Source organism: Salminus brasiliensis, chromosome 8 (assembly GCF_030463535.1).
Source record: "Salminus brasiliensis chromosome 8, fSalBra1.hap2, whole genome shotgun sequence".
Lineage (NCBI taxonomy): Eukaryota > Metazoa > Chordata > Actinopteri > Characiformes > Bryconidae > Salminus > Salminus brasiliensis.
In genome coordinates, this window is record NC_132885.1 from 8,719,299 (window position 1) to 8,747,254 (window position 27,956).

Here is a 27,956-nt window from a genome sequence, read left to right on the forward strand (position 1 = left end):
ACACTGTAGAGAACCACAGCTCCCACAAATTACAGGACTTAAAGGACCTGCTTCTAATGTCTTGGTGCCAGAAACCACAGGACGTCTTCAGAAGTCTTGTGAAGTCAATGCTTCGAATGCTCAGGTGTTATGGTGACACAAAGGGAAAACACATACACACACACACACATACACATACACACACACACACACACACACACACACACACACACACACACACACACACACACACACACACACACACACACAAAATTTAAATAAACTGACTATTAGATTCATATAAATATGAAACAGAATTTTATTTAATCTCTTTATCAATTAATTTATAAATAGCAACATCACACAGTAACCTCCCAACTTCGCTGCTGCATTGGATTTCCAAAGTCTGAAAAAATAAAAGATTGACACAGAAAAACACACAAACACAAAAGACAAGCCCACAAACACAATTAAATAGAAAAAAAGGCACAATGATCTTCTTGTTTTCTCGTAACACCAGTAAAGCATTACACACAAGATTCATATGAAGATACATTCAGGCATCTATAGTGTGATTCCCCAACAGTCTAATGAGCTTGTGCTGTTGTTACTGCAAGAGAACAGCAGAGAACTCAAGGCCTACACTGGAACCAGTCTAACTGATCTAACTGCACCATTCCTCACACTGGCCTTTTCACTCAAAGGCAAAAAGTGTCTCAATAAGCAGAGCTGGAACACCTTACTGCACTCCACAGAGAGCTTCACTAACAAACACACATCTCCCTCACACTCCTACACACACACACACAGCATTTGTCTCTACAGCGTCTTCAAAGTCTACAGCACTGTTTCTGTAATAAGGAACAAATGACTCCATGAGGAAATTCAAAGCTTCTCAAGGCTTCTACGATACCACAGTACAGAACGCGGTCATCTACGGACTCGAGCTACGTCCATCCAAAAGAGATTGTAAGGGTTTAGAAGTCTGAGCTCAGTGTTAGAGCGCTTGGAAACACTGCAATTGTAAAGGTACAGACTGGTACAGACACTGAGGAAGCATTTCACGATCTGTCGGAACAGGAAAACAAACAGAAATCTCAAAGCAACCCCGGCATTTCTATATATCTATATATCTATATATATATATATAAAAAAGGAACACTTAACACCCACCACAGTATTAAAGACACAGTATTTAAATAAACAAATAGAATATTCTTCTATAAATAACATATATAAGGTTTGCTTTGGTTCGTAGAAAGGCAGATGGGAATGAATAAGCATATATTAACAATGTACCCATATATACATTAAATACATTTGTTCTTCTAAATACGCCTTGTCCATCCACTTCATGCTTCAAGAGACTTCCAGCTGTGTGCATTATTGGAAACACTGGAAATATATTGAACTCTATACAAAATAGCAGAGCTTGCCAGACTACGTTGAGTCACGTTAGCATTAACCGCTGCTGGAAGGAGCGTTCCTTCAATGGCAGAACTATGCTAATGCACTGCAATTCTAGCTTTGCTGACCCCAATGTACTGCACATTTATGAACGTCAGTGCTCCTTCAGGCCTAGCTCAGCTCATAACCATTCATGCCTAAAATGAATAGTTCACCTGAAACGCTAACAGCGCTAATATTGAGCCGAGGTCACGCTAACTAATCACAAATCGGATCTGGAGTGGTCGGTTTAGAAATCTCCCCAGACTTGGGGACTTGGGGGCTTCACAACACTAAATGTGAAGCTGCTAGCATAAAAACCTTTACCCACAAACGCAGAGCTGCCAGTGAAGCTCCGGTAGGTTTGTACCTTTCTGATGCAAAAGCATGGGCTTTATGCAGGTTGATCACATGATGCCAGCCAGCTACATCTTTCTGGACTGCTACTAATGTTAGTGGGCAACTCACGAGTGACGGGGGCTGGAGAAGGGAATCATCCAACCAATACAGAGAGAATGAGGTCAGCTGCACTCTCTGTGGCTCGCAGGCACGGATGGCTGTGGCATCACCAGGGATCGAACCGGCGATCCCCCAACAACAGGGTTAACGCTTAGACAGCTGCGCCATTCGGGAGAGTCACTTCTAAACAGTTACACTATGCAAGCTTTCTTCACTTATCTGACACATCTTAATGGTGGTACAAAGCTTAATTGGGTTCCAGTGGTTTGAACCTGTTTAGGGAGAAGGACTCCAGCACCACATCCCTCATGTGCAACTCAGGCTACAGAAACAGAAAAGCTATAAACAGAAAAAGCAAGTCAAGATTCAAAGATTTAGTCGTGTCCCTTCAAGCAGCCAGTCAAAGGCAAAGTACAGTGGATATAGTCAGGCTGACTTTCTTTTTTGGTCCAGACTCAAGTTGTGGTCCAGTTAGGAAGTGGTCATAGTGTCCAGCAGGTGTAGATGACAAAAAGTCCACAGCCCCTTTCCCTCTGATCTCACTCTTCAAGTGCAAAGAGCTCTCAGTGCTCCTTCAGTCTGGAAAACATGAGACACAAACCAGTTATTCAGTGAATGGGTTTATAAAATAACCATTTTCTTTTGCACGCAAAAGCGTGTGTGTGTTTACAGGACTCATAGCCTAAATTTTTCTTGCATTTTATTGTTCCACTTTGTCCAACTGTGATACCTCTGTAGGTCTACGTCAAAATTTGTCAAAATTTGTCAAAATTGGTCAAAATTGGTCAAAATTGGTCTAAACGGCCAATTCCTTTTCATATGACAATTTTCCAGCAGGCAATTTTTGTTACTGTGCCTTAAAGAATTATATATGTAAATGAGCTCTGTTCTGATTGGCTGCATCGTATTGAACATCATTCACATTTATTTCAAATTCAGTCCGGGCAGAAATACTATGTATAAGTACAGCGTGATTGGACAGGGCTAAACTGCTATGTGTAATACAGAACCACAATTTCATAACAAAAAGCTTTTTTGTGTAAATGATGTGCGGAAAGGAGCTGTCTTTTCTGTTAGAAATGAAATATATTTATATATATATATTACATATTTTATTTTATTTTACATAAAAACTGACATTTTAACTAACAATAAAGCAAAGATTATTTGTATTTATTTACAAAGTTTTGGCTCTTTAGGTGATTTGATAATTACTATCTGTTTTTCAATATAGGTTTCCTTTTTTGAAATTATTCATATTTAATAACAGCTTTAATCTGAAGACACCGTATTACACCTTTCACATGATCACATGAATAGTCTGGCAGCTCCCGAAAGCTCAGACAGAGGTTGTAGTGTCAGCGTGCATGTACAGACACTCATTATTCACACCTGTTAATGCATAGAGTTAAACACAGACAGATAGATATCTATAAGAGGTTCTAGACAAACTCACTCTACGGCTACACCTGGGCGGCTCTTATTAGACGTCAGCTCCTTCAACACCAATCTCAGCAGCAACTACAAACAAGCAAACAAACAAACAAACCAAAACAGGTTAAGCATGCAATATTAAGCATGTGTGTATGGACGAATCAGTGTTCACAGCATATTTAGAGTGCAATCAAGGACTCACCACTAGTGCCAAAAAGTCTGCAGCCATGAGCATGTAAAAGACCTGATCCCAGCTTTGTGCAGAAAGCAGCCCTGCCAGCAGGGGGCCTATGGCTGCACCTGCAGGCCGAGAAGAAGAGTGAGTGAAAACAATTTTCTTATAAAATCTTTAAAACTATTTCCCATTTAATATCTGATCAATCAGTCTATCTGGATTTGTGATATACCTTCATGCAACAGTGATCATCATTTTGTGAAACACCCTGAGACACAATATTCCACTATATCTATATTTAGGATTTACAATCCAGGTTGTCTTGGATGTTTTAGGAGATCTTTGTGTCAAAATAACACGCTATAGTCGAAACACACATGGACAAGAAGAAGGTGCATATGCTTTATCTTTTGGAAAAACACCCAGATGACTATAAAATTGACTGTGAAATTAAAAGTATAGAGTTTATACTTGTGACTATTGAGTCTATATTTCTGACCGTGAAATTACAGGGTTTATATTTTGACTAAAATAGTTTATACTTTTGACGGCAACATTACAGACTTTACACTTTTGATGGTAAAACTATAGAATTTATACTTTCACTGTAAAATGACAGATTTCACAGATTTGACAGTAAAATTACAAAGAGCTTGTACTTTACAATTTCGGCAAATTGTTCTACCTAAAAAACAAACCAAATACACAATAAGAACCCTTTTAAACCTATTTGAACCGTGTTTACTTGTACGTTTCTTCTAATAATGGTGTTAGGTGTGATTGGAGCATCTAAAAGGGATCATTACACCTAAAGGTTCTGCAAAAACAGCGGAGAAAACAGACAAGACAATTTCCACTAAATGTTTATGCTCTGTTTCTCAGAATAGTAAAACACAAAGCTTGCAGCCGAAGACGTTCCAAAGAAAAGCCCTATAAAAACACCTCCCAGAATCATTAAATGGGGTGAGCTGTCATGAGTGAGGGCAGCATTGATCCTAATTTCCTGACTGGCGGACAGGCAGGCAAACGGGACGATTATGTGGGTTTATCTTTTCTTTATGAAACGTCTGCTGAGAAATTATCACCTTTAGTGGGAATAAGTGTGTGGAGGTGATCTTATTTTATACAGAGAACATGAAAGGTATGATATTTTGTCACCACAGACACCACAGTATTTTGTATTAACTGTACACTACTTGCTGTTGCTGCTGTGGAGCTATCCATGAAAACTGGAGCCAAACTTAAATGTACAAATGATACACTCAACTCAGAAATTTGACGCACTTACCTACAGAGCCTGTCCCATCAATAATAGCGGTGACCGTGGACAGAGCTCTGGCATTGCCTTTTAGGCTCTTGTGGGTTCCCTGTAAATGACAAAGTCAAAGGTCAGCCCAGACAATCAAATGAAAAGGAGATACTTTTAAAAATACTGGAGCAGTTTTAACCTAATCTGCGTTTGCCACATCTGTAGTGTAATTACCACAAATAATAATTATGATGCTAAATGGAAAAGTACAGCAGAGTACAGCACCATAATCACTTACCCATTAACATCTATTATAAGTCAACAAATGTCATGTTCTTTTCTAAGCATACAGAAACACGTCCACGACCTGGGGCTCATAAAGTAATTGGCCAATAAAGTTTGGCCTTCTCTGATTCATTTGAAAGGAACAGTGATTGAGCAGATGTCCCAAAACTTTTGTCCATAGTGGACAAAAGCATTGGAACACCTGCGCAATCATTTCTTATGAAATCAAGGGTTTCAAAAAAATGTATTGCGGAACACTGATGTGTGTGAGGATTCGATTGCATTCAGTAAAAAGAGTGTTAGTGAGGTCAGGATGTTGGATGATCACCACCCCACCTCATCATTTCAAAGGTACTGGATGGAGCGCCACCATCATTCCAGAGAACACAGTTCTTCCACTGCTCCACAGCTCAATGCTGGGGGGCTTCATACCTCTAGCCCACGCCTGAGGCATTAGGCATGGTGCCAATAGATTCATGTGTACCTGCTATTTTAGAATAGTCCTATTCTATTGGCAATACTTAGAGACACGTGTGTGCAATGGGTGCAACCTAAAGCAGCTGAATGGATTCATTAAAAAGGGTGTCCACAACTATTTGGACGTTGAGTGCAAACTCACCAGATCAGCAGACACAGCTGTTGTGATGAGGGCATAAGGTCCGTTTACTAACCCTCCACACACCAGCAGCATGGCTGCAAAACAACAAGGGTCGCCACAAAACACATGAATACATTCATAAATCATAAACAAGTGGTTTTGAGCATCAATGGAAAATTCAGTACACTGTGCATTCTAACATTTCCAAACAACTGTCTGGCTTTTATGTCTAATCACATTACACTATTCAGGTTATTTTGACCTACACAGGTAGTGGGATTAAGTGTGGATGAAGTCTTACGATGAAGAATTATTTTGAGTAGTGGAGTCTTACCGATAGTGGGGCCCTGGCCAAACTGGCTTATCATGGAGAAGCCATACAGCTAGAAAAGAGTGACAAACACACACGGTAAGGCATAAAAAAATAAATAAATTTATTTTATTAAATTAATAAATTAATATTATATTATATTTAATGATAAATTAATTAAATAGAACTAAATATAACATTATATTTAACTGAGCTCTACAGTATTACACCCAGCTGTGTTTTAATTATTCTATCAGTCCTGTCCAATGAAGCTGTATTTTAATGTAACTGCATGCCCTTCCTCCAGAGGGCAGTAAAGGGACGTACTGTTGGTGCAGCCAAGAGCAGCATGATGGCACACGTTGTGGCTCTTTTTCCAAGCTTATCTGATATCACGCCTGCCAGGATACCACCTAAACAGACACAAAATCATGCTGTTACTAACACATATGCAGTAGACACCCCCAAATTAAGACACCCTACTAAAACGTTTGACTATTTTAAAAGATTTTAACAAATGTTCATTTGATCTTCATTTGAACAATATTGCAAGATGGAAGCAATATAATTAAACCAATTTAACTGAATAAATGTCTAAAATCATTTGCAAAATATTATTAATAGAAATGCAATTCTTTTGTGAGTTATGAGAGTGAGTTATTAGAGTCAGCCCTAATAGCTGGCATTTCCCCCTTTGGCTGAAATAACTTCAACTAGACATTTCCTATAACCATCTACAAGTCTCCAGCATTGACTGGAAGAATTTACTCCACTCCTCCAGGCGGAATTCTTTCAGCTGTGTATTTTTAGGCACATATGTGCATATATATATATATATATATATATATATATGACTTTTCCAGTTTCTACAAGTTATCCAGTGTCTATAGCAATGTAAACATTTCCCAGATGACACACTAAACCTGTACATTTTATACAGTGCAATAATGTATGTAGTGTGTGTGTGTGTGTATAGCATATGTTTAGTGTAAGTTAATGTGTATATACTCTATATATATTTTTTTTGTTCATGTTTGTCTTTTTACTACTGTGAGAGACTTTGCACCCACGTTGGCCACTCCCCTCTTCACCTGTATTAATGTGATGTGCCAATAAACGTGATTTGATACAGTTATTAAATATTTGTATTACTTTGGAACTTTACTGCAAGAGTGTTTGTCGTCGTGTTTTTTGGGCGTTTTTTACTTTTTGTACTGTTCATCTACCAACAAAAATGCCTTTGTTTAAAAAAAGACTTCTTTCAGATTTCATTCAGCTGTGCGATGTTTCAGCTTTAGTTTTAGGAAAGACAATCTCACACCTCAAATGTTTAAAGTAATTTAATATCGATGTAAATATCAATGTAAGCATCCTATTCACTTTTTAGTACAGTGCTTATTGTAATACATTCCTGATGTGATTTTAATTAATATTATTAAAATGATCTTAAATTTTCCTGGTGAATTTAATTTGGTTTATATGTGAAATTTTATATTACTTCTCAAATTTAAGGAGGAGTATAAAACAGGACAAGAAATTCCACATACCGACAATTCCACCAACGTCAAACAGGGTGGAGAGGTCTCCTGCTTTCTTTGAATCGAGGTGAGCTGCGACACAAGAAAAACATTTACAGAATAAACAGTGAGTGCTTTTACGGCTGTCTGCTTCAGTGTGCTATAAATGACCAGCTACACAAGTTTGGGCGGTTGAAGCAATACTCAGAAGGAGTCAATCCGCATTCCAGTGCCACGTGTCGTGTTTCAATGTCTCACAGGCATGCCTGTGTGGGTGTATGCGCTTCTCCCACTCACCTGCTTTCGTGATGTAGAGGGGCAGCCAGAACAAGAAGGTGTAGCTGACCAGCTTAGCAAAGAGCAGACAGAAAGAAAACTCCACCACACCCTGCAACCGAGAGTGAGAAGCATTGTTAAGTATTTTGTGTGCATTAATGTGCATATCATAGTTGTCCCACAGAAACCTTGTATCCCCTCGTATCTGCTATACATTGACTGCTCGTCTTTACATTGTGTTAAAATTTCATAATGAATGGACCAATAGAAATGCTCCAAAATTACTTAGAATCAAGAGACTGTACACTGACTTCCATTAAAATTAAGTAGGTTATTTCCTACTCCTGTAAAATTGTCTTGTTGTTTCAGACATACAAGATTTTTGTATGACAGCTATGATCTGCACTACATGTCAGGAAGAGTCTAAATAGGACAGTAAAGTGTCTACTGACACAGAACAGAAGGCTCTGGCTAAATACACGCTGCATTAGTGTCTAATTAAGTGATGTGTAATTTCTTTAGCTCCGGGAAATTCTCCAGCAGAGTTTAATTGCTGCTCTAATCAGATTCCCCTGATTCCCCCGATTTCCTGATTCAGACACTCCTGAAGGCTGGATGGACTGAATTAGGTGTGTTAAATGGGGGTTTGTAATTAATTCAAATCTGCTCAGTGTATGGGGATGTTAGCCACAAAAGCATGCCTTAAAGTGAAGGATGCAGCCATGATAGGAGAGATGAAGGCTCCTATTCTGTAATCAGTCACATATAATTAAAGACAGCCTAAGGAGGCAGTCCAGACACCTTACATTACTGAGTGAGCTGTTTAATCCTTTCAATTAAAAGTGCCATAGAATTCATTTACTGTGGTTTTACAAGCTTATTTACCACCATGTTACTTCACCTCAGAATGATTTGCTGTTTATTTAGGGCTCGTAAAAAACATTAATGCATCTTATCCACAGCGACTTAAAAAAGTGCTTTGCTATTTACTCAAGAAAAACCTCAGCTAGTTTAAAAAGACAAAAAATTAAAAGGTAGATCTAAGTTGAGACACTACTAAATACAATAAGGTCAATAAGGTGACCATAGTACTCTACTATTCGCCCAAGTATTCTCGGAAGAGGAGGGTCTTCAGTCTGCGTTTGAAGACAGCGAGCGACTCTGCCACCCAGGGGAAGCTCGTTCCACCACTTTGGTGCAGGACAGAAAAAAGCCTGGACGCTCGTCTTTCATGGATCTAAAGGGATGGCGGGTCGAGCCGAGCCGTATTTGAAGCTGGAAGGGCTCTTGGTGCAGATCGGCTTTTGACCACTGCCATCAAGTACAGAGGGGCTGGCTGGTCCAGTCTTGGCTTTATAGACTAGCGTTAGGGTTTTGCAGCAGTGGAGTGACATGGCTGAACTTAGAAAAAAAAATTATGAGCTCTGCTTTTATTGGCTGGTTTATGGCATCCTCACTCTTGGAGTTTAAGCTCCCCTGCTGTGGACACTGGTACAGCCATGGTCACGAGGCCTGGTTTGTGTAGCCACCTGTTTTTCTTTATAAAGCAGAGTCTGGTCATTAAAACTCAGTAGCTATAAAGCGTGTGCTCCTGCTTTGCCTAAATACAAGCCTTTAGACAGACCAGTCATTTGTGGATGAAATCTGTGACTTCTGGCATTATCGGAGAATACATTAGAGTAGGATTATGACGCTGCATATCATTTGAATATTCAGCTGGGCTTCATTGATTAAATGAGATGTGAACAGGCTGTGTAGAGATGATGTAATGTAGAGGTGGTGTAATTGTGTCACTTTTTAAAAAACCTCTGCAGTGTGGACGACTGGGATAGGTGAAAGGTGAACTGATTTTTCAGCACCTTTGGATGGACGGTCTTGTGAGTGGATGGAAGGATGTTTGGGAGGGTGCACAAATGAACAGAGGGCACTAACCGGAATGCAGAGAGCTCCTCTGAAGCTTATGGCTGATGGCTCGGCTTCACTCTTCACTACAATCACCTGCTGTACAGGGACACAAACAGAGCTCTCCTGGCCCAAGAGTAGCTCTGTATCACAGCTCTAAAACACACACACACACACACACACACACACACACACACACACACACACACACACACACACACACACACACACACACGGAATGTTACTCTGTGTTGGTAACCAAAATTCATTGCCAATTACAACAATCACTTTGAGACAACTGAGAAACATTATATGTCCAAATGTTTGTGGACACCTTTTCTTATCTCTTCATTCAAGTTGTCCCTGTTGCTGACACAAATGTGCAAATGCACACATACACAACTTGTCTAGTCCCTGTAGAGAAGTACTGCCAATAGAATAGATAGAAATGAATCTACTGGCACCATGCTGCCTAATGCCAGGTGTGGGCTAGAGGGGTGTGTAAAGCCCCCAGCATTGAGCTGTGGAGGAGTGGAACTGTGTTCTCTGGAATGATGGATGGTGCGCCATCCAATAATCTTGGGATGATGTTAGGCTTTAGGGATGAGGTGGGGTGCTGATTATTCAGCATCCTGACTCATTAATGCTCATCAATCAAAACCTCACAGAAATGGACAGTAATACCCTTGATTTTGGAAACAATAAATAAGCAGGTGTCTCTATACTTTTGTCCATAAAGTGTACTATATATTTGATAGATCATTGGTATGAATGCTCTTTGTACTACTATTAACATTGTGTGCCCAGCACTGCACTACATGTACTGACTTGCACTGTCCTGCACTGACTTGCACTGTCCTGTTCAGTACTTTTTTGACTCTGTGTGAGACACATTGATGTTGTACCAGTAAAAACTGGTAAAAATGAGAAAAACAAGCCGAATGTGAAGTGAATTGACGAGTGAATCGAAATCCACTAAACTGAAGTGTACAGGTGAAGGTGAACGAGACTCACCTGCTTTTTGGCTCCCAGCTTGTACTGCAGCTGCAGCTCTTTATGACCGTTAACACTTGTCCAACTCTTGTGCAGCTTCTGCCATAAACACAGAAGAAAGTTCACAATGCGCAGTTGCGTGGGAGTGTGTGTTGAGTGTGTGAGTCAGTGAGAGAATTTTAATTTTGTGTAAGTGCTTTCTGTCCCCCTTCCTATGCACTCCACAGTGACAGTTGCCATGGAAACATGCCAGTAGAACATGAATATAATAGCAATGATCAAGACATCTAAGCATTATTAACCTTGGCTTTAGCCCTATGAACACACACACACACACACACACACACACACACACACACACACACACATATATACACAGTGGAAGAGAGTATGGGGGTGTACTTGCCTGGTTATTAGTGGCAGTGTTGTGGGTGCCATCACTCTTCAGATCATTTGGGTCTATGAATAAAAGAAAACAGTCCACTTAAATGAAATTGGAGCTAACACAGAAATAACCTGCCTTCAAAAGTTGTCCAAAAGTATGCAGACACTTGTTCTAATAAGTAGTTTCAGCTACTGCAAGGTTCTATTGCTGACACAGGGGTTCAGCTACACAAACAGCGTGTATAATCTCCATAGAAAAGCATTGCCAATAGAATGGGATGCCCTGGATTAGCCGCACATTAGCCTAGTCACCATTTCCATTACCAAGCTTTAGTTAGAAGGGTACAAAGCCCCCCAGCATTAAACTGTGGGTCAGGGGAACTGAGTTTTCTGGAGTGATGAATCTCCATTCATTACTTTTGTGAGAAATTATCATCCAACATCAGTATCTGACCTCACTAATCCTCTTGAGGCTAAATGCAATCAATTTCTGACAGCAAATGTTCCAACTAGTGTAAGCCTTCCTAAACGTAGAGTAGAGGCTGTTACTGCAGCAATGACTGACAACCTCCTTGTTAATTTTCTTGAGTTCAGACGAATCGTTGGTTGAGCAGGTGTCTACAAACTTTTGGACATGCAGTGCACCAACTACAGTAAGCCATTGTGATTTAGTGAACTGTGTGAATATTGTGTTTTGTATAGTAGAGCACAGTCTGTCTCTGAAATGCAGTCAACCAATAACAAAGATACACCAGAATAACTTACGTTCAATGAGGAAGAGGAAGCAGATGATGCCCATGACTGCGATGATGATGCCAGGGACAATAAAAGACAGCCCCCAGTTTGAGGACACGTAATACCCAGCGATTAGAGAGCCGAGAATGTTTCCCACCGATGTGTGAGAGTTCCACAGTCCCATTATTAAACCCCGCCTGATTAAACACCACAAAGACATACTACAAATGATATCGGAGTACAGATACAGGACACAGAATAGAACACCACCTTAAAAGAATTCTCCTTTATATCAATTCTTGTATGTTATAATAGTCACAGTGCATTACATAATAAATGTACATCATTTCTGCTGTATTTCTGTAGAAATTTGACCCAACATGTGATCAGATCTTCATCACATCCTAAAACTGTATAAGCAAACCCAATACAAATGGTCACATTTAATTATTTATTAACTAAAATTATGCAACATTAAATATCTCAGGAAACCCCAGGAACCCTTGCCTTCAGTAACTGGTGTGACAACCTTGAGCAGCAATAACTGGTGATCAATCCTGTACAAAGGGTGGAAGAAATTTTGTCCGTTCCTCCCTACCAAACTGCTTCAACTGAGTGATGTTGGTGGGCTTCCGTTCATCCACAAAACAGAATTTTTATTTTGATAATTTAATTTTTCCCTTTTTCTCCCAGTTTGGGGCTCTCAATTAACCCACCCGTTTCACCCCTAGCATTAGCAATACTCCTGGCACTAGGAGAGTAAGGACTTAAACACATGCCTCCGATACATGCAAAACCAGCCACCGCCTGCTAATGGAAAAGCCACATGGCTCGGGATTCGAACTTTTGACCCCCTGGCCATAGTGGTAGCACAATAGCCACTGAGCCACTCAGAGCCCCCATGGAATTTATATTTGGTTCAGGTCTGGATTTAGCCATTCAATCTCTTCTGTTTGAACCAGACCTACTTGTGTGGGTCATTTTCCCACTGTGGGGGACAGTGAAGACCCACATTTACTTTCTTTCTAGGGCCGCACACCTGACTGCCATCCTCTTGACTAAAACAGACATTCCCATTTAAGTGAACTGAAACTCCTAGAGGTTCACATACAATTAGTCCCAGATATTTAATGTTGAATATTTTTTAAAATTTTGGAACATTTATTATTATTTTACTTAATTTTATTGTACAATTTCAGTATTATTTGTTTAATTCGGTTGAGTTGTTTAGGGATTAGACAAAGGTCTCATCACAGTTCAGGTTAAAAAAAAAATATGCTCAAATGCTCAGCAGAGAAAAAGCTTGCTTGTCTAACACGTTGAGTAAGAGCAAACAGAAGTGTCTAAACATTCCAGCGTCACGTCTGCTATAAGAGTAACACAGCAATGCTTTCGTCTCCATACCTGCCCTTCCCAAACCAGTTTCCAATACACGTCACCACACTTGGCCAGCCAGTGGTTTGCACTAAACCATTGGCAATCTGAGAGAGAGAGAGACAGCGAGAGAGAGAGAGAGAGTGAGAGAGACAATAGTGAAACTCCAACATAAAACCTCCAAACCCATCTAATTGCAGCAGCTCCTCCCTCAGAAAACCACTGGATCAAGAAGTAAATTCTTTACGGTGCTGGAATGGTGTCAATTTTAGTTCTCTAAAGAACCATTCAGTGGTTACTGCTATACTGCTGTGGTGTGTGGAGGACAGTTAGTTTAACTAGAGATAAACCACTGTAATCCAGTACAGTTAAGTGATTTTCCTGCTCTATAGCTCTATTCTGAGGGGATTAGCTTTATATGGGGAGGTAATGGTAAAGTAATTATTACCAGTTTTTTACAAGTTTCTCAGTGATTTCACTCAGAATGCACCATCTTAATCATTTTACAACACCTGCATCAGGTGAAGTTTCCGGCGCCTTTTACCTTCTTTAAAACAAGCCGTAAAAATAACTTTAGGTATATTAATCCCATGTGAATCAATGTGTGGTAATTACTCCATCACATCCTGTGGAAAAGGAGTTTTTAGTGTTTTTTAGTTCTGTTGGGCATGGCATCGATACCTTGGGTCATTCTAATACAGAGCCAAAGGACTCCTGAGAGGTGCAACACTTCTGGCTGCTTTTGGTAAGACAATGTGTTATGAACAAGTGAACTGAAGAAGCAGATTTTTATAATAAAATGTCCTTATTAATTGGATTATGTGTTTTTTTGGAGGTAACGACAGGGCGTAAATCGAGTAGCCACTCTCATCTCAGTCATTTATGCTGAGATTTCCTATCCCACATTCTACAGATGTCCTGTAGTAACACGACAGTCTTTCACCTCCCCATGCAAAACTAATCCTGTCCGAATAGGGCTTAAGATATTTAAATATAATTATTCATTAGCAGGTTTAGCGGCTATTCTTGCACATATACATTACAAAAACTGTGTTAAACTGCTAAACGTGATCCTGTAAAAGTGAATGGTAGAACTTTGATACATTTAGCATATAAAACCATACAGAAGTCATAAGCAAGCCTCAGCTGATATACAATAAAACACAAAAGTGTAGGATATGAAAAAAGAACTAGATCTTGACCTTTTCAAGACCTGATACAATTCTTGCAAAACTACATGAATGGAAGTGATAAATTATTCACCATTTACTGTAATATATCGGCTACTGTGGTTTTTAAAGTCAAGCTTTCAGCTTTTCCTGAGTGGTCAACATCTCAGGAGTTTAATTTAGATACGATTTAGAAATTAAGGTGGTTGGTCAAGCTGAGGCCATTGCACAAAGTGGGTGTGAAAGAGGCTTGGGTGTGTGTCTGTGTCTATGTGTGTGTGCACTAAAAGCTCACCTGAACGAAGATGTAGAAACTGAGGCTGTGAACGTTACAGACGTATCCCAGGCCGAACAGGCAGGTGAAGAGGCCACTGGTCAGCATGCCCATGGTGAGGAAGAGCCGGATGGGCAAACGCTCTCCAATAATTCCACTACAGGAGGGAACAACATCACAAGGGGGGGAAGTTAGGAAACAATGGCCGTGTGTGTGTGTGTGTGTGTGTGTGTGTCTGTCTGTCTGTCTGCCTGTCTGTCTGTATCTGTTTCACCTAAAGGGCACCAGTGAAAATAAACATATGCTCATGTGTGTGTGAGTGTGTGTCTTTTAAGCAGGAGTCAAAGTCATAATAGCAAAGCCCTCGAGCTCATGCTGTGAAAGACACTCATTAAGGTCAACGGAAAACAGAAACTAATCAAAGCCTGAGCCTTTTTATGTAGTCTTAAGAAATGCAGCATGCTACAGGGTGTCCTAATGAAATATAAAATATATAAAAGAATATGGCTGCCACTAATGACTATTTTTCCATTGATTTATCTATTAATTATTTTGTCAATTAGTCAATCCTCTGAAAACGTATAATTGAGCAAATGTTTTATTTTGACAAAACTGTAAATAAAGATTTTCATACTAAGTTAAACAACTTCTGCTTGTTGGTATTTATATATCTTATCACATCTTAAGTGTATGTGGTCTAGTGCATCTGTGCCATTCCCTACACAGAGGAATGTGCCTAAAATAATATCAGAATAGTGATTAGATATAGTTTATAACCAGTCAAGCACAACACATAATAAAAGCTCATAACATTTTCGATTAGTCACATATTCACTGGAAATCCAGGCAGACAAATATAGCACTGATAACGATTGCAAGTACAAGACATTCTCTACCCTGAGTTCAAAACCAACAGAACTGGATTATACCTTACTTTTAATTCACATTATTTAAATTGGACAGTTTGTTGAATAAAATGTGGTAAATAAACACAAGCCAAGAGGTAATCTTTAATGTCAACAGTTATTGTGTTGATGTTATTCATGTAAAGCCACTGAAAATTCAGAGGCCCATTATCTCTGTCTGTACGAGCAGAGCAGAGGGTCACACGTCACCAATGAATCAACTCTCCACCTGTTGTTAAAATCAAGCTAATGGACACTTTTCTATCTGTGTTCAATATGATTCGCCCATCAGTAGACATACACATACACGGTCAGTGTACGGTCCCCGCCCCCAACAGCAGCTTTAAAATGGAGCCAACCCTATTGGAGCCAGAAATGACTGACCAATTACGCAGTGGTAATGATGGACTAAAATGTAATGCTTGCTATTTAAACTGAAATGTTTCAGAGACCTAAGAAGTTTAAAATTAAATAAATAAATAAATAAAATGTTAAAACGATGCTTAAAATATTGACGTTGACACAGTTTCAACTTCAACTCCATCGACTACGGCAACAGTCATCAGAATATAATTCCAGTGATGCAGAGGAGAGCACCACATCAGTGAATCATCTCTTACCTCAGGTACATTCCCACTGCATAAACAAACAGAAAGGAGAGGTCCATCGCTCCCAACAGCTGCTTATAGTTGTCCTTATCTGCACACAGACACATGAAGAATCCAGTGTCAAAAATGTCAGAAGATGAGTCTGAGAGTCAGTAAATCCGGTCACCCCAGAGCAGAGACAGCACATAATCGGAATCTAATAGCTGGCCTAGAGGCTAGAGAAGTGGGCTGGAGACTCGAAGGTCGCCTGTTTGATCCCCTGGAGGAACAATGCCTTCTCCTCCTTCAACATCCACACCTAACCCCTCAAGTGCTCCCTGGGTTCTGAGGGGACCCAGCGCTCTGTGTGCGTGTGTGTGTTCACTGCCACCGAAGTACTGCTGTGCAGTGATGACTGTACAGAGCGTTTTAACAGCTTTACAAATGTGTTGATTTTATCTGAAAGAATATGAAGTCGGACGTGAAGAGTGGGCAGCCGAGAAGTACAAACACAACACAGTGAGAGAGAGAAAAGAGAGAGAGAGAATTACCAAAGGGTTTCCAGCTGCAGTCTACTTCCACAAGGATGTGCTGATGACCACTTTTGCCGCTTTCAGTAGCCAGCTCCTTGACCAACGTACAGTTCTTATGCAGTTCACTCTAAGGAAGAAAAAACAACACACACACACACACACACACACACACACACACACACACACAAATGTTGGAGTCCATCACCACCACTAGTTTATAGTGTGGTTGATGTGCCGTCCTTATCGAAAGACCACCCAGTGGTAATCTCTTTTTTATTCAACACAAAATTCTTAGCCAAGTCATTTAAACACAGCCCCAATAAACCTGTTCAGACGAGAGAATTAAACACTGAAAAAAGAGAAATAGGGGGCATCATTACATTCTCTACCCTGAGTTCAAAACCAACAGAACTGGATTATACCTTACTTTTAATTCACATTATTTAAATTGGACAGTTTGTTGAATAAAATGTGGTAAATAAACACAAGCCAAGAGGTAATCTTTAATGTCAACAGTTATTGTGTTGATGTTATTCATGTAAAGCCACTGAAAATTCAGAGGCCCATTATCTCTGTCTGTATGAGCAGAGCAGAGGGTCACACGTCACCAATGAATCAACTCTCCACCTGTTGTTAAAATCAAGCTAATGGACACTTTTCTATCTGTGTTCAATATGATTCGCCCATCAGTAGACATACACATACACGGTCAGTATAGCGCTCGCCTGTAAATACAGAACTGAACATACTGAAAGTGAGTCTGCTGAAAGTTTTACCATGTTAAAGCCTACACACGGAAAGCACTGAATGCTGCACACTGGTTTGTTAAATCTTTACTTTACTTTAGGGGTAGTCATGGCCTAAAAGTTAAAAATTGAGCTTGGGATCAAAATATCACTGCTTGGATCCCCAGGACGAGCATCCATGGCTGAGATACCCCTAAGCAAAGGTACATTGCTTACATTAAATGACATGCCTTTTTGGACAAGCTGAGAGATACAGATACAGATAGATACTATAGTAAAGGTGCTTGTGTACTGAGGCGGTATTACAGGATTGTACACAAATAGGACTCGGGTTACGCCGTGTTATGCAGTCCTTGCGAGCATTTTCTGCCTGTTTTACCAGAGTTACAAAGTGCAGTAGCAGCGTTCTGGCCCAGAGGAGCAACAATAGACATGCCATTCTCCTGATAACAGTAAGTGAAGCATTACAATGATTTTAAAGGTGTTATTTTAAGGTAAAAATGCTATGCTAGAGTGTTGAATTCGGTTGTATTGCTGTGCAATGCTGGTAAATGGTGGTGTTTGTTCCAGTGCTGATACAAGCACTAATTCCACTGTGGCATGAATAAGGCAGTGTGTGCTCGGTAGTAGGGACTATACTGCGTCCCTTAAGTATGCATACTGACAACACTTCGCTCTGTGATGTAACTGGCATGTGCTTTTGCACGTGGCTTTACACTGCTGCAGTGCTTTGTAAAATGGCATTGAGATAAGGAAATCTGACATATTGGAACTGACACAACCCACCAGTAACCCTAATGCCAATATGCTAAAATGCTATCAAAAGCTTATAAACAACAAAGAAAAGCTATTATTTAGTATTAAAGTATAATTTTCTTTATTTTGAACTGTTTCTGAGCTTCCTTTTTGGACATCATTTTGGTGTTTGTTGTTTTTTCCAGATAACTAACAGCATGGCTTTACTCCACTGTACACTACCTGTGGAAAGTGCTGGGTGTAGGTGATCTAAAGGGCTATCCTGATAATAACACCGGGCTTTAATGGAGTCTAGGAGATTGTGTATGGTATTACCTTGACAATGCTGATGGGCTTCCTGGACAGGTGGAAGCTGGTGTAGAGCAGGAAGGTAAGTACAAAGGTGAAGGCTCGGTACCTACACACACACACACACACACACACACACACACACACATACACAAGCATGAGAGATAAGAAAGAAAGAACAGAACATCCTCATCTACATTTTTTTAAGCCACAGAGACAGTCTCTCTGGAGCAATCGGGGGCTAAGTGCCCTCCTCATTGGCACAGCTATAGTCACTTTAGCTGGAATGAACTCTATTGCTTTTGGAGCCACAGCAAAGTTCTCTGTGCTGCTAAAAAGAGAAATCACTGAAGAACATCTGTAGAAAACTGTAGGTAAAAACTGGATGTTTTCCTCATTGCTCAATTATATTACTGTATTTTATGTTGGAAAGTCACATGGTGAAAAGCACAGTCCATCACACACCAACACATCAGTACTGATTATACTGCATGGATATGTCCACCATGAGGGGGCACAATCTCTCCTCTGAAAGCACCTGAAAATCAAGAGCAGGGAAGAAAAGTACATTCTTCATACATGCACACTATATGGACAAAGGTTTTAGGACACCTGCTTATTCACGGTTTCTTCTAAAATCAAGGATATTAAAAAAATCAGTTGATCCTGATTTTGATAAAGGGAAGTTTTTCTAATAGATTCTGGGGGGTTTGTTTGCATTTAGCCAAAAGAGTGTTGGTAAGATGTGGATGTTCGATAATCACCACCCCAACTCATCCCAGAAGTACTGGATGAAAAAAACCATCCACCATTCAAGAGAGCAAGCTAGCACACGCCTGGCATTAGGCATAGTGTCAATGGGTTCATGGTTATCTGCTCCAGATAGAGTCCTATTCTATTGGCAATACTTCTCTACAGGGACCAGACAGGCTGGGCTGTGCATTTGCACATCTGTGTCAGCAATGGGTGCACCTTAAAGTACCTGAATGCATGCATAAGATGGGTGACCACAAAAAAATAGACCATATAGTGTATATTAGCTTGTGCATGATTCTAACATTTTTGTCATGCTGGATACTTTAATTAATTCAATATGGGAACATTAACATGTTAAAATAAGGTTTAAATATATTAAATAAAGTAATAACTTCATTGAATTCTGAATTTGTGAATCACTACACTTCTAATTGCTGTGATTTATTGTTTTATGTCGGCCTTCAGCTGCAGAAAAGGGAAATCCGCGGTGAACAGAATGCACAGGATTAGTCATCTGCATAGCGATTCACATCTTTGGCCTGTCGTCTGTGCAGTAATGGCAACAACATGCAGCTTTAGCAGCTTTAGCAGCAGCATAAGGAATATCTGTGGTGTTTAACTTGCCACGCAAACACAAGACGTCCCTCACACCCACTCTCCATGCGGCCGCGTGTGCAGTCTGTGTGTTTAGCAAACACATCAGCACTCGCAAAAGACTCCCTCCTGCCTGAGAACAGACCGACTTAACCTCAGCACACTTCACTCAACTCAAGCCACGCTGACCAGCCACTGCTAAACACTGCTTAACGCCCGGGCCAGGGCCATGACACCAGAACCACAAAAAAAAGTGAACATACTGCACGTCTTCTGAAATATCAGGATTTTTGCAGCCATCAATAACAGATTAGATGCTTAGAAACAAACAGAAGTATGATGTTTTTTGATTATCTGCCCTTTCCTTCACTCTCAAAAAAAAAAATAAAACAAAAAAAAAATAAATAAAATAATGGGAATTTAAGCATAAATTTAAGTGAACAAATCAAACCAAAAATACAATAATATTTTGTCATTAAACACAGCAGTTTTGAAAAAATTAATTACTTTGTGATTAAACATACTCACATACTGCTGTCAGAAACAGAGATTTTAAAAAAATCTGGCATTCCCATTCAATCTTTTATTGCTGAAGATGAGCATCACTGATGTTTTCACCTATGTACTGCTTTTGGTGTGAGGGATTGTATGTAAAACTCTATCTTAAATACATGTTATCAGTAATAGAAGTTATGTACTTTTGGACTTTGTACTTTGTACTTGTCCATCAACCATCCCATAACCATCCCATTAAAAACAAGCATTTTACTGAACTTCTCATGAAATCATCATGGACTGGACAAGGACAATGTGTGTGTGTGTGTGTGTGTGTGTGTGTGTATGTGTGTGTGTGTCTGTGTGAGACACACTGAACTTGCTTACATTTACACTTTACTATTTAATGAACACACTACAGGCTGCTGTAACTAAGCCAGGGGGGCTTTACGGCTGGAGATGGAACAAACTGTAACTTGCACATTCCTCACTGTACCACACTCGTACTGAACCATAGCTTTTCTGTACCTTCACACCTCTATTAATGAATGTTGCAATAATGTATCAATTCATTTTATTACTCATAAGAGTTTATTTACAGATATTTTGAATAATCATTCAAAATGTATTGAAATACAGACTAAAATCTGAAATCTGAAATCATGTGAAAATAACATACTACAAAGGAAACCATTAAAAAGAAAAAAAAAATTATACTGTATGATCAATGAACCAATAACAATGCTCCAAAATGACTTAATTAAATCTTTTTACACTGACTTCTATTGGAAGGTAACAAGGTTTTCTCCTTCTGCTGTAAAGCTGAGTTTTAGAGATATTTTGGAGATTTTGCCTGACAGTAAAATGGACATTTCAGATGTTTGAGTATGACGTATAAATGCAAATGGTTCGAATCGCAATATGTAGTGGCATTATCGCCATACAGTAGACTCAGTGTGATGTCAGTACAGCGTGACACACTCACTCCCTGTGTTCCTAGGGTGTGTTTGAGCATACAAAGACAAAATGAAGTTATCCTGGATAGAAAGACAATTGAGCAATGTCTGTGACGCATGTCGTACTGCACCCTGATGTGAAACTGATCTGTACAGAAACAGTAGCAGTAGCTTCCGAGCAGAGTCTATTTCCTCTAGCTCTCACACACACGCTAAGTCGGCCTTTGGTTACCTTCAAAAGGCTATACACCTTTATAGGCCGTATTTATTTACTATGCAAAAGACTGATACCCACAATCAGCTCGCTGGTGTATAAACAGAGATTAGGGCTAATTGAGCTAAGAATGCGCTGATGTTGTATAGAGGACAGAGCAGGACAGCTGTGCTCTCTCCCAATCCCTCCAGGCTCCTCAAAGAGATTATTTACTCAGCCTTCACTTTTGAGGACAGGCTCATCGTCAAGTCATCACCACACTTCTCTCGACTGAAAGATAACACCTACCTCATTTGAATTTCTAATTTAAGGATTTGAGGATTTAGCAATATAACGATTCCAACAGGGCCGGTGTGGTGCTGAGTGATAGATACTGATACAGACTGCAACCATTACAACTAGGCCTTCATTTTGGGTCAGACATGTACAACTAAGTCAAAAATGAGAAGGACAAGTCTTAGGATGGAGATACTCCCCCCCCCCACCCCCAGGAGTTTTCCACTGCATTCTAACCATTGACTGAAACCTGGTGTGCAGACCCCAGTGATGTATCTAGAACTCTAGAACTCAGAAGACCAGCTAGGAGGCTTTGTGAGAAACTGGTCCCATCTACTGAAGCCAAAAGGGTGGATTTCTTGGTCAATTCAAAATTATGGTGGAAGTTCATCTAATGTCTAAGACCTTTAGTGCATCTTCTGAAGTTCTAACATACAGAAGAGCTCACCTGTCTGTACCTACTGAGCTTTTTACGACATTTTTAACCTCAAATCAAAACTTAACAATAGAAAAACACAAATACTGGCGTATGTAAAGTGTTAAGCACCCAGCATTAGGATTCTACGTCAACTAAATCTACGATCACGTGTTTTCTAATTCCCAGAAATCATTAGATCTTCCCTGAAGGAGTTAGCAATATTGATGGATAACAAAAACACAACTAATAGTAATGCATGTGTGACGTGTTCCTATTTTCTGAGTGCTTCAGGTTCTTATGAACTCTGCAGAACACAGCAAACTACCTGGCAGGTCAGCAAAATGGTATATGGACCAGCCTTTTGAACTGTTCTCCCCTGTGAATCCGAGGAGCTTCCCTTTATCTCAAGGGCAACTCTTCTTTCCATGTTTACAATCGCACAACAGGCAATGTCATCAGGCTGTGCCGCTCTGTGCAGGTGACTGAGCATGTGTCTCCTGGGAACACCAAGGCCATGCTGTTTCCAAGTTCATCCACCCTCTGTTCAACAAACGCAGGCAGAGGCACATATACAGTCTAGCTGCACACAGGCAGACAGTCAAAGTGTAAGGGTTTACACTGTACAGCTACAACCACATACAGTGGTGCACAAAAGGTTTAGTCCCCGTGACAATTATAATGTACATGTTTATTCTCTCATTAAAACATAAATATTAGAATAAATACTAATAATATTAATCCAGAAAGTCTGTGTTCATTAGAACATCTCCAAACTTCTCCTCATGGAGTCTAGTATTATTTAGAGTTCTCCTCAGATCAACACCTGGTTTGGTGGTAAATCAGGTGAGCTGCTGCTGCTGCTGCTGATGGAGTTGAACACATCCTCCACGCTGTGCTGGCTGGACTGGGGGGCGTCCAGGAGAAACCTGGAGGAACCGAGCTCTGTTCTTCAGACTAGCTCACAAGATCTCATCTCATACTAAGCTCTCATTTCTTTTTACTGGATTTATGTTTACTTGCATCTGTTCTGATAGGATCTGGAGTTTATATAAGCAACGACATATTTAAGAGAGGCTTAGAAGCCTATAATCTCTAAAAAAGTGTACTGTATATATAATATATATCTCAAAGAGCTTCCTGGATAGAGCATAATCTACAGCAGTGCCATTACTCACATTTATTTACAGGGTGGAGGAGATGAAAGCAGCTTAAACGTGCTGTATTTAAACCCAACTGAATATCAGTGCACTGCTGCCAAAAAAGGCAAAGCAGGATGATTTAAGGCCAGTTCTGGAATTAACTGTGAAGAGTAAGCACTTCCCAGTGGAAATCCCCTTTTAATCGAAGACTAGACTTCATCTCCATCCAGTTCACTAGACCATCACTCAACATGCACTGCAGAGGCAGACAGAATTTTGACAGAGTTTGCAGTAGATTTGAAGTAGGCCCTGATAAACTCAGTACACCAGTGCACGGTGGGTCACATCCTATTCTAATAATAAAACTAAAGCTAAACTAAAAAAAACACAATACAAATAATAAAATAATGCAAGAATGTTTAGAAAGAAGAGCTTTATAGTGTGCCGATTAATTGTCTGGCCCATGTTTGGGATTTACTTAAATGTATTTTCAAACAAAAAATATAATATACAAATATAAACTTATTAAAAAATGTTACGTGTTACAGTGGCACATTTTAACTTATTGTTCCATTTATTCAATAAATATATCTGCTCTTGTGGAGATACAATTCCTATTACCATACAGATATTTAGGAAAACAAATAATAATAATAAATAATAATAGTAATAATACTAATAAATAAACACTATAATGTGCATTAATATACATAGAGCAGTGGGACCTGAAGACAGAGTACCACAATGCTATCTAGCTCTCCGAGTTTACTATTGTGTTTTTGAGAATCGACACCATGTTGCAAAACGTAATATTGCGATACTTTTAAAAAAATCGATATTTTCTTGCACCTTTATTGTGAAAGACTAAAAATCAGTCTATTAAAACAAAACTGTGGCATGAACAACACTAAAACAGACAGGTTGCACCTAGAAGCCTTGCAGATGCTCCCACCAAAGGCATCAAACGAGAGACTCACACTGCAATATGCTGTTCCTCCTTTCTCTATACTATTCTATAATTGCTACACTCATATTTAGATTTTTGGCAAAACCATACTTACCATACTTTAACAAACAATGACAATAAAATACAGTCCATTTCACTTCTAACTGAGCCCATAAACATACATAGACACTGAGCGTAATTAGAAAGGTGAACTGACCACTGCTCCCGGTTAAAGGATGCCAGGAAGCGGATGCCGGGAGGCACGGGCGCCATGCTTGTGGTTGCGTGTGGAGGCTATCAGATAATGGGTCGACTTCAAAGATCCAGATGATGCGATGTCCGCAAACACACAGTCACAGCACTCAGCTCTGACCAAAGAAGCCCTGTGACTACAAGAAGAGACATGGCGTCCCAGTGGTGGCTTCCATCAGATGTTGTCTGTTTTCCTGCAGAGAGAAAGAGAGATCAGGAGCTACTCTTCGATGAATACTACAAACACTATGTGTCCAAATATTTGTGGACACCACTTCTAATGAATGCATTCAGCTACTTTAAGTTGCACCCATTGCTGATGCAAATGTACAAATGCGCACACACACACACACACACACACACACACACACACACACACACACACACACACACACACACACACACACACACACACACACACACACACACAGAGAGAGAGAGAGCTTGCCTAGCCCTGTAGAGAAGCACTGCCAATAGAATAGGACTCTCTGGAGCAGATAAACATGAACCTAGTGGCACCATGCTGCCTAATGCCAGACACGGGCTAGAATGCAATGAATGCAATCAAATCCTCACAGCAATGCTTCTCAATATAGTAGACAGTTACACAAACAAAAGCAGGGAACACTATTTTAATACCATTGATCTAGGAAATAAACAGTGAATGAACAGTGAATAAGCGTCCATATACTTTTGTCCACTTAGCGTATGTCCAAAGGTTTGTAGGCACCTGCTCAGCTGACGTTGCTTCTGAAATCAGGAGCATTAATAGGAAGTTTGTTCCCCATTACTGCAGCATCGGCCTCTACTCTACTGGAACATTGTTGTGAGGACTTGATTGCATGCAGCCACAAAAGCATAAGTGAAGTCAGGTACTGTTCTTCTGCTCCACAGCCAAGAGCCACCTTACTCTATTGGTAGTGCTTTTCAATGGAGACTATACAGGGTGTGTGCGCGTGACTGAACAGCTAGATCAGCAATGGGTTCACGTTAAAGTGGCCCTCACGTCACATTCATTTGAAAGTTGCAAGAAAAAGAGAACAGTGGTTCCGGGTTCAATGTGTACTTTGAACAAACTGCAGAACTGTAAACATTAACAGACACAATCAGTTTCAGAGAGAAAGACGTCATTCTCCAGATCTCCTAGACTAAACACACACCGAAATCCTGGAGGGCAAAAACTCATAGGTGGGAAAAGCCTCTAATAAATGACCTAAATCAGACAGATCTAGTGGCAGAAATCAAAGTAACTGACTCATAATCAGAGGTGGGTATTAACTAATGACGTTAATTCTGCTCTACGGATTATCAGAGTCATGTGGTTGGTGTGGCGCAACAGATAACACCACTACCTGCCATTGAGCTACCACACCGTGTGGGAGACTGGGGTTCGATTCCCGGTATGGGTGACTATGTATGCTGCACTACTGTCCTTGGGCAAGACTCCGAACACTGCATTGACCCACCTCTGTAATATGAGTAACCTTGTAAGTCGCTCTGGATAAGAGCGTCAGCTAAATGCCATAAATGTAAATGTAAATGTTCTGATGGACTGGCACTTCCTGTACGTATTTGCACTTCCTTGATCATTTGCAAATGCCGTTACCTTTTCTTTTTTTACTCAAGTATAATAGTGATGAAATATAGGCCTGCGCAATATATGGTTTCAGCATTGTAACGGCAATGCATGCACGCACAACAGGCACACTGCAGGACGTGCAAGGTCATGTAAGGCAAATTAAATGAAAGACTACCTTTTTTTCCACTAGTAGATGATTATATCTGTCCAGTATAATTTATTTTACTTCAATATTTGATACCCTGAGTGCATTATTACCATCATGACTTGTTGGGGGATTGACTTGGGTGAAAATTCCTGTATTTTTAAACATGGAGATATTTATATATATATATATTTCAGGCAAAAAGAAACTGGAGTTCACTGCAGTTCTATAAATTACAAAGTTTTGGATTTTGAGCTGTTTCAGTTGTTTTTATAAAGTTTGAAAAAGGTTCAGATATTATGGTCTGTTTTTATGTTCCACTGCAGACTCTCAACTCCCTTATTTACCTTCTGAGAACGTCTGCACTGCTGCTGGCTGGGAATAATGTCCATTAATGGAGCCTTGAGGACACCAGATGGTGCTGTGAACACTAAGGTTAAAATAAAGACTGGACTGGACTGGGATTAAAATAGAGGATCCTCAACCCATTCAAATATGCCTGGATGCATAGACTTATCCCAGTACTTTTACTGAGTGTAGGTTTAGGGCAGCCTGACCACCTCTGCTACTGACAGCAGAAATGGGCATACGTACATTAAACTACCTACATCACATTACTGCCAGGAGAAAACCCTGACATATCATTTTGGGCTTTTAAATTTGACATAATTTTATAGTTTGGGGTTTACCTATTTTTTTATTTTAGGCCGAAATGACTCAGATAGAGCAGAATATAGTCTATCTGAACTAACCTAGAGTTTTAATAGTTAGTGAGTGAGTGGAGTGAGTGTGGGTTTAGGATACTCAGTCTACACACCTCTGCTCATTAGACCGAGGCTATCAGCAGTTGATATTTTAAAGACAACCTGTCATTACCGTCACATCACCAGGTAAAAGCCCAGGTAACAGATTTCCCAACACTACCGAACAGCTACTATTAAAAAAAGTATAAAACATCGCTCCACAAGACTTGGCCATCATTCCTTTTTCAGCAGTCGGTGCTACAGTAGCTCTTCTGTGGGATCAGACCACACAGGCCAGCCTTTGCACCCCTCACACCTCAGTGAGTCTACTGGACTGTACTGGACAACTGGTGAACTGGTGAAAGGGTCAAGGCTGGGAGCCTTGCTCACCAGTTGTCCTTCCTTGGAGCACTTCTGGTTGGTACCGTCCACTGCGTACAGTCCAGTACAGCCCACAAGACCTGCCTGCCTGCCTGCCTGATGTTTTTAAGGTGCTCTGGCCCAAACTACAAATAACACCCCCAGCCCCCCCCATCAGACCAGACAGCTACTTACTTACACAGCAGTCACTTCCAGCCCCTCACAAATACAGGAAATTCAAGCAGCTCTGCGGAAATAAACACACACAGCCCCAACAGTGTGAGCATCACACACTCACACACAGTAGCTAGTGCTATATCTGAACAGAGCAGAGTGTGTGAGTGTGTGTGTGTGTGTGTGTGTGTGATACAGAGGTAAAGCAGAGTCTCTGATACATTAAAGACATGAAAGCTGAAAGGGAAACGTCACGGCTGTGAGGATGACATCAGTACTCACCGTTTATTTGATGTTTGGACCAGGCGCCGACCTGAGCCCCTTATCCCTGAAGCTCTGCCTCTTCTGCCCCTCTATTTAGGAGATACGCGTATTTTCCAGATCTTACCGGCGGGACTGGAGCTCTGCCTGCTCTCGGTCTGCCAGGAGAAGCACCAACCGGCCCGAGAGAAAGCAGGAAATGACGCGTGTCAGCCGTGAGAGGGGGCGTGTTCCTATTGGTGCTCTTGTATGTTGTGCACTCGTGCCCTACCTA

The 27,956-nt window shown here is 40.3% G+C and overlaps 1 protein-coding gene across 2 annotated transcripts; it reads right to left on the minus strand.

Moving 5' to 3' along the window:
• Positions 1–280: 280 nt before the first annotated feature.
• Positions 281–27,860, minus strand: slc37a1 (solute carrier family 37 member 1). 2 transcript variants are annotated; one of them, XM_072685513.1, is made up of 21 exons: positions 27,704–27,860; positions 27,447–27,494; positions 24,386–24,614; positions 18,402–18,483; positions 16,603–16,711; positions 16,085–16,163; positions 14,581–14,716; positions 13,147–13,223; positions 11,773–11,939; positions 11,030–11,082; positions 10,645–10,722; positions 9,661–9,786; positions 7,750–7,840; positions 7,483–7,545; positions 6,263–6,348; positions 5,960–6,008; positions 5,647–5,720; positions 4,782–4,860; positions 3,521–3,618; positions 3,341–3,405; positions 281–2,463 (listed from the first exon to the last, which is right to left on the minus strand). In XM_072685513.1, the coding sequence occupies exons 3-21, from the start codon at positions 24,439–24,441 to the stop codon at positions 2,448–2,450; spliced, it is 1,584 nt and encodes a 527-aa protein (XP_072541614.1). In that variant the 5' UTR covers positions 24,442–24,614; positions 27,447–27,494; positions 27,704–27,860; the 3' UTR covers positions 281–2,447. The 2 variants fall into 2 exon arrangements, with proteins under 2 accessions (XP_072541614.1, XP_072541615.1); XM_072685514.1 differs by having other exon boundaries at positions 27,443–27,494.
• Positions 27,861–27,956: the final 96 nt, after the last annotated feature.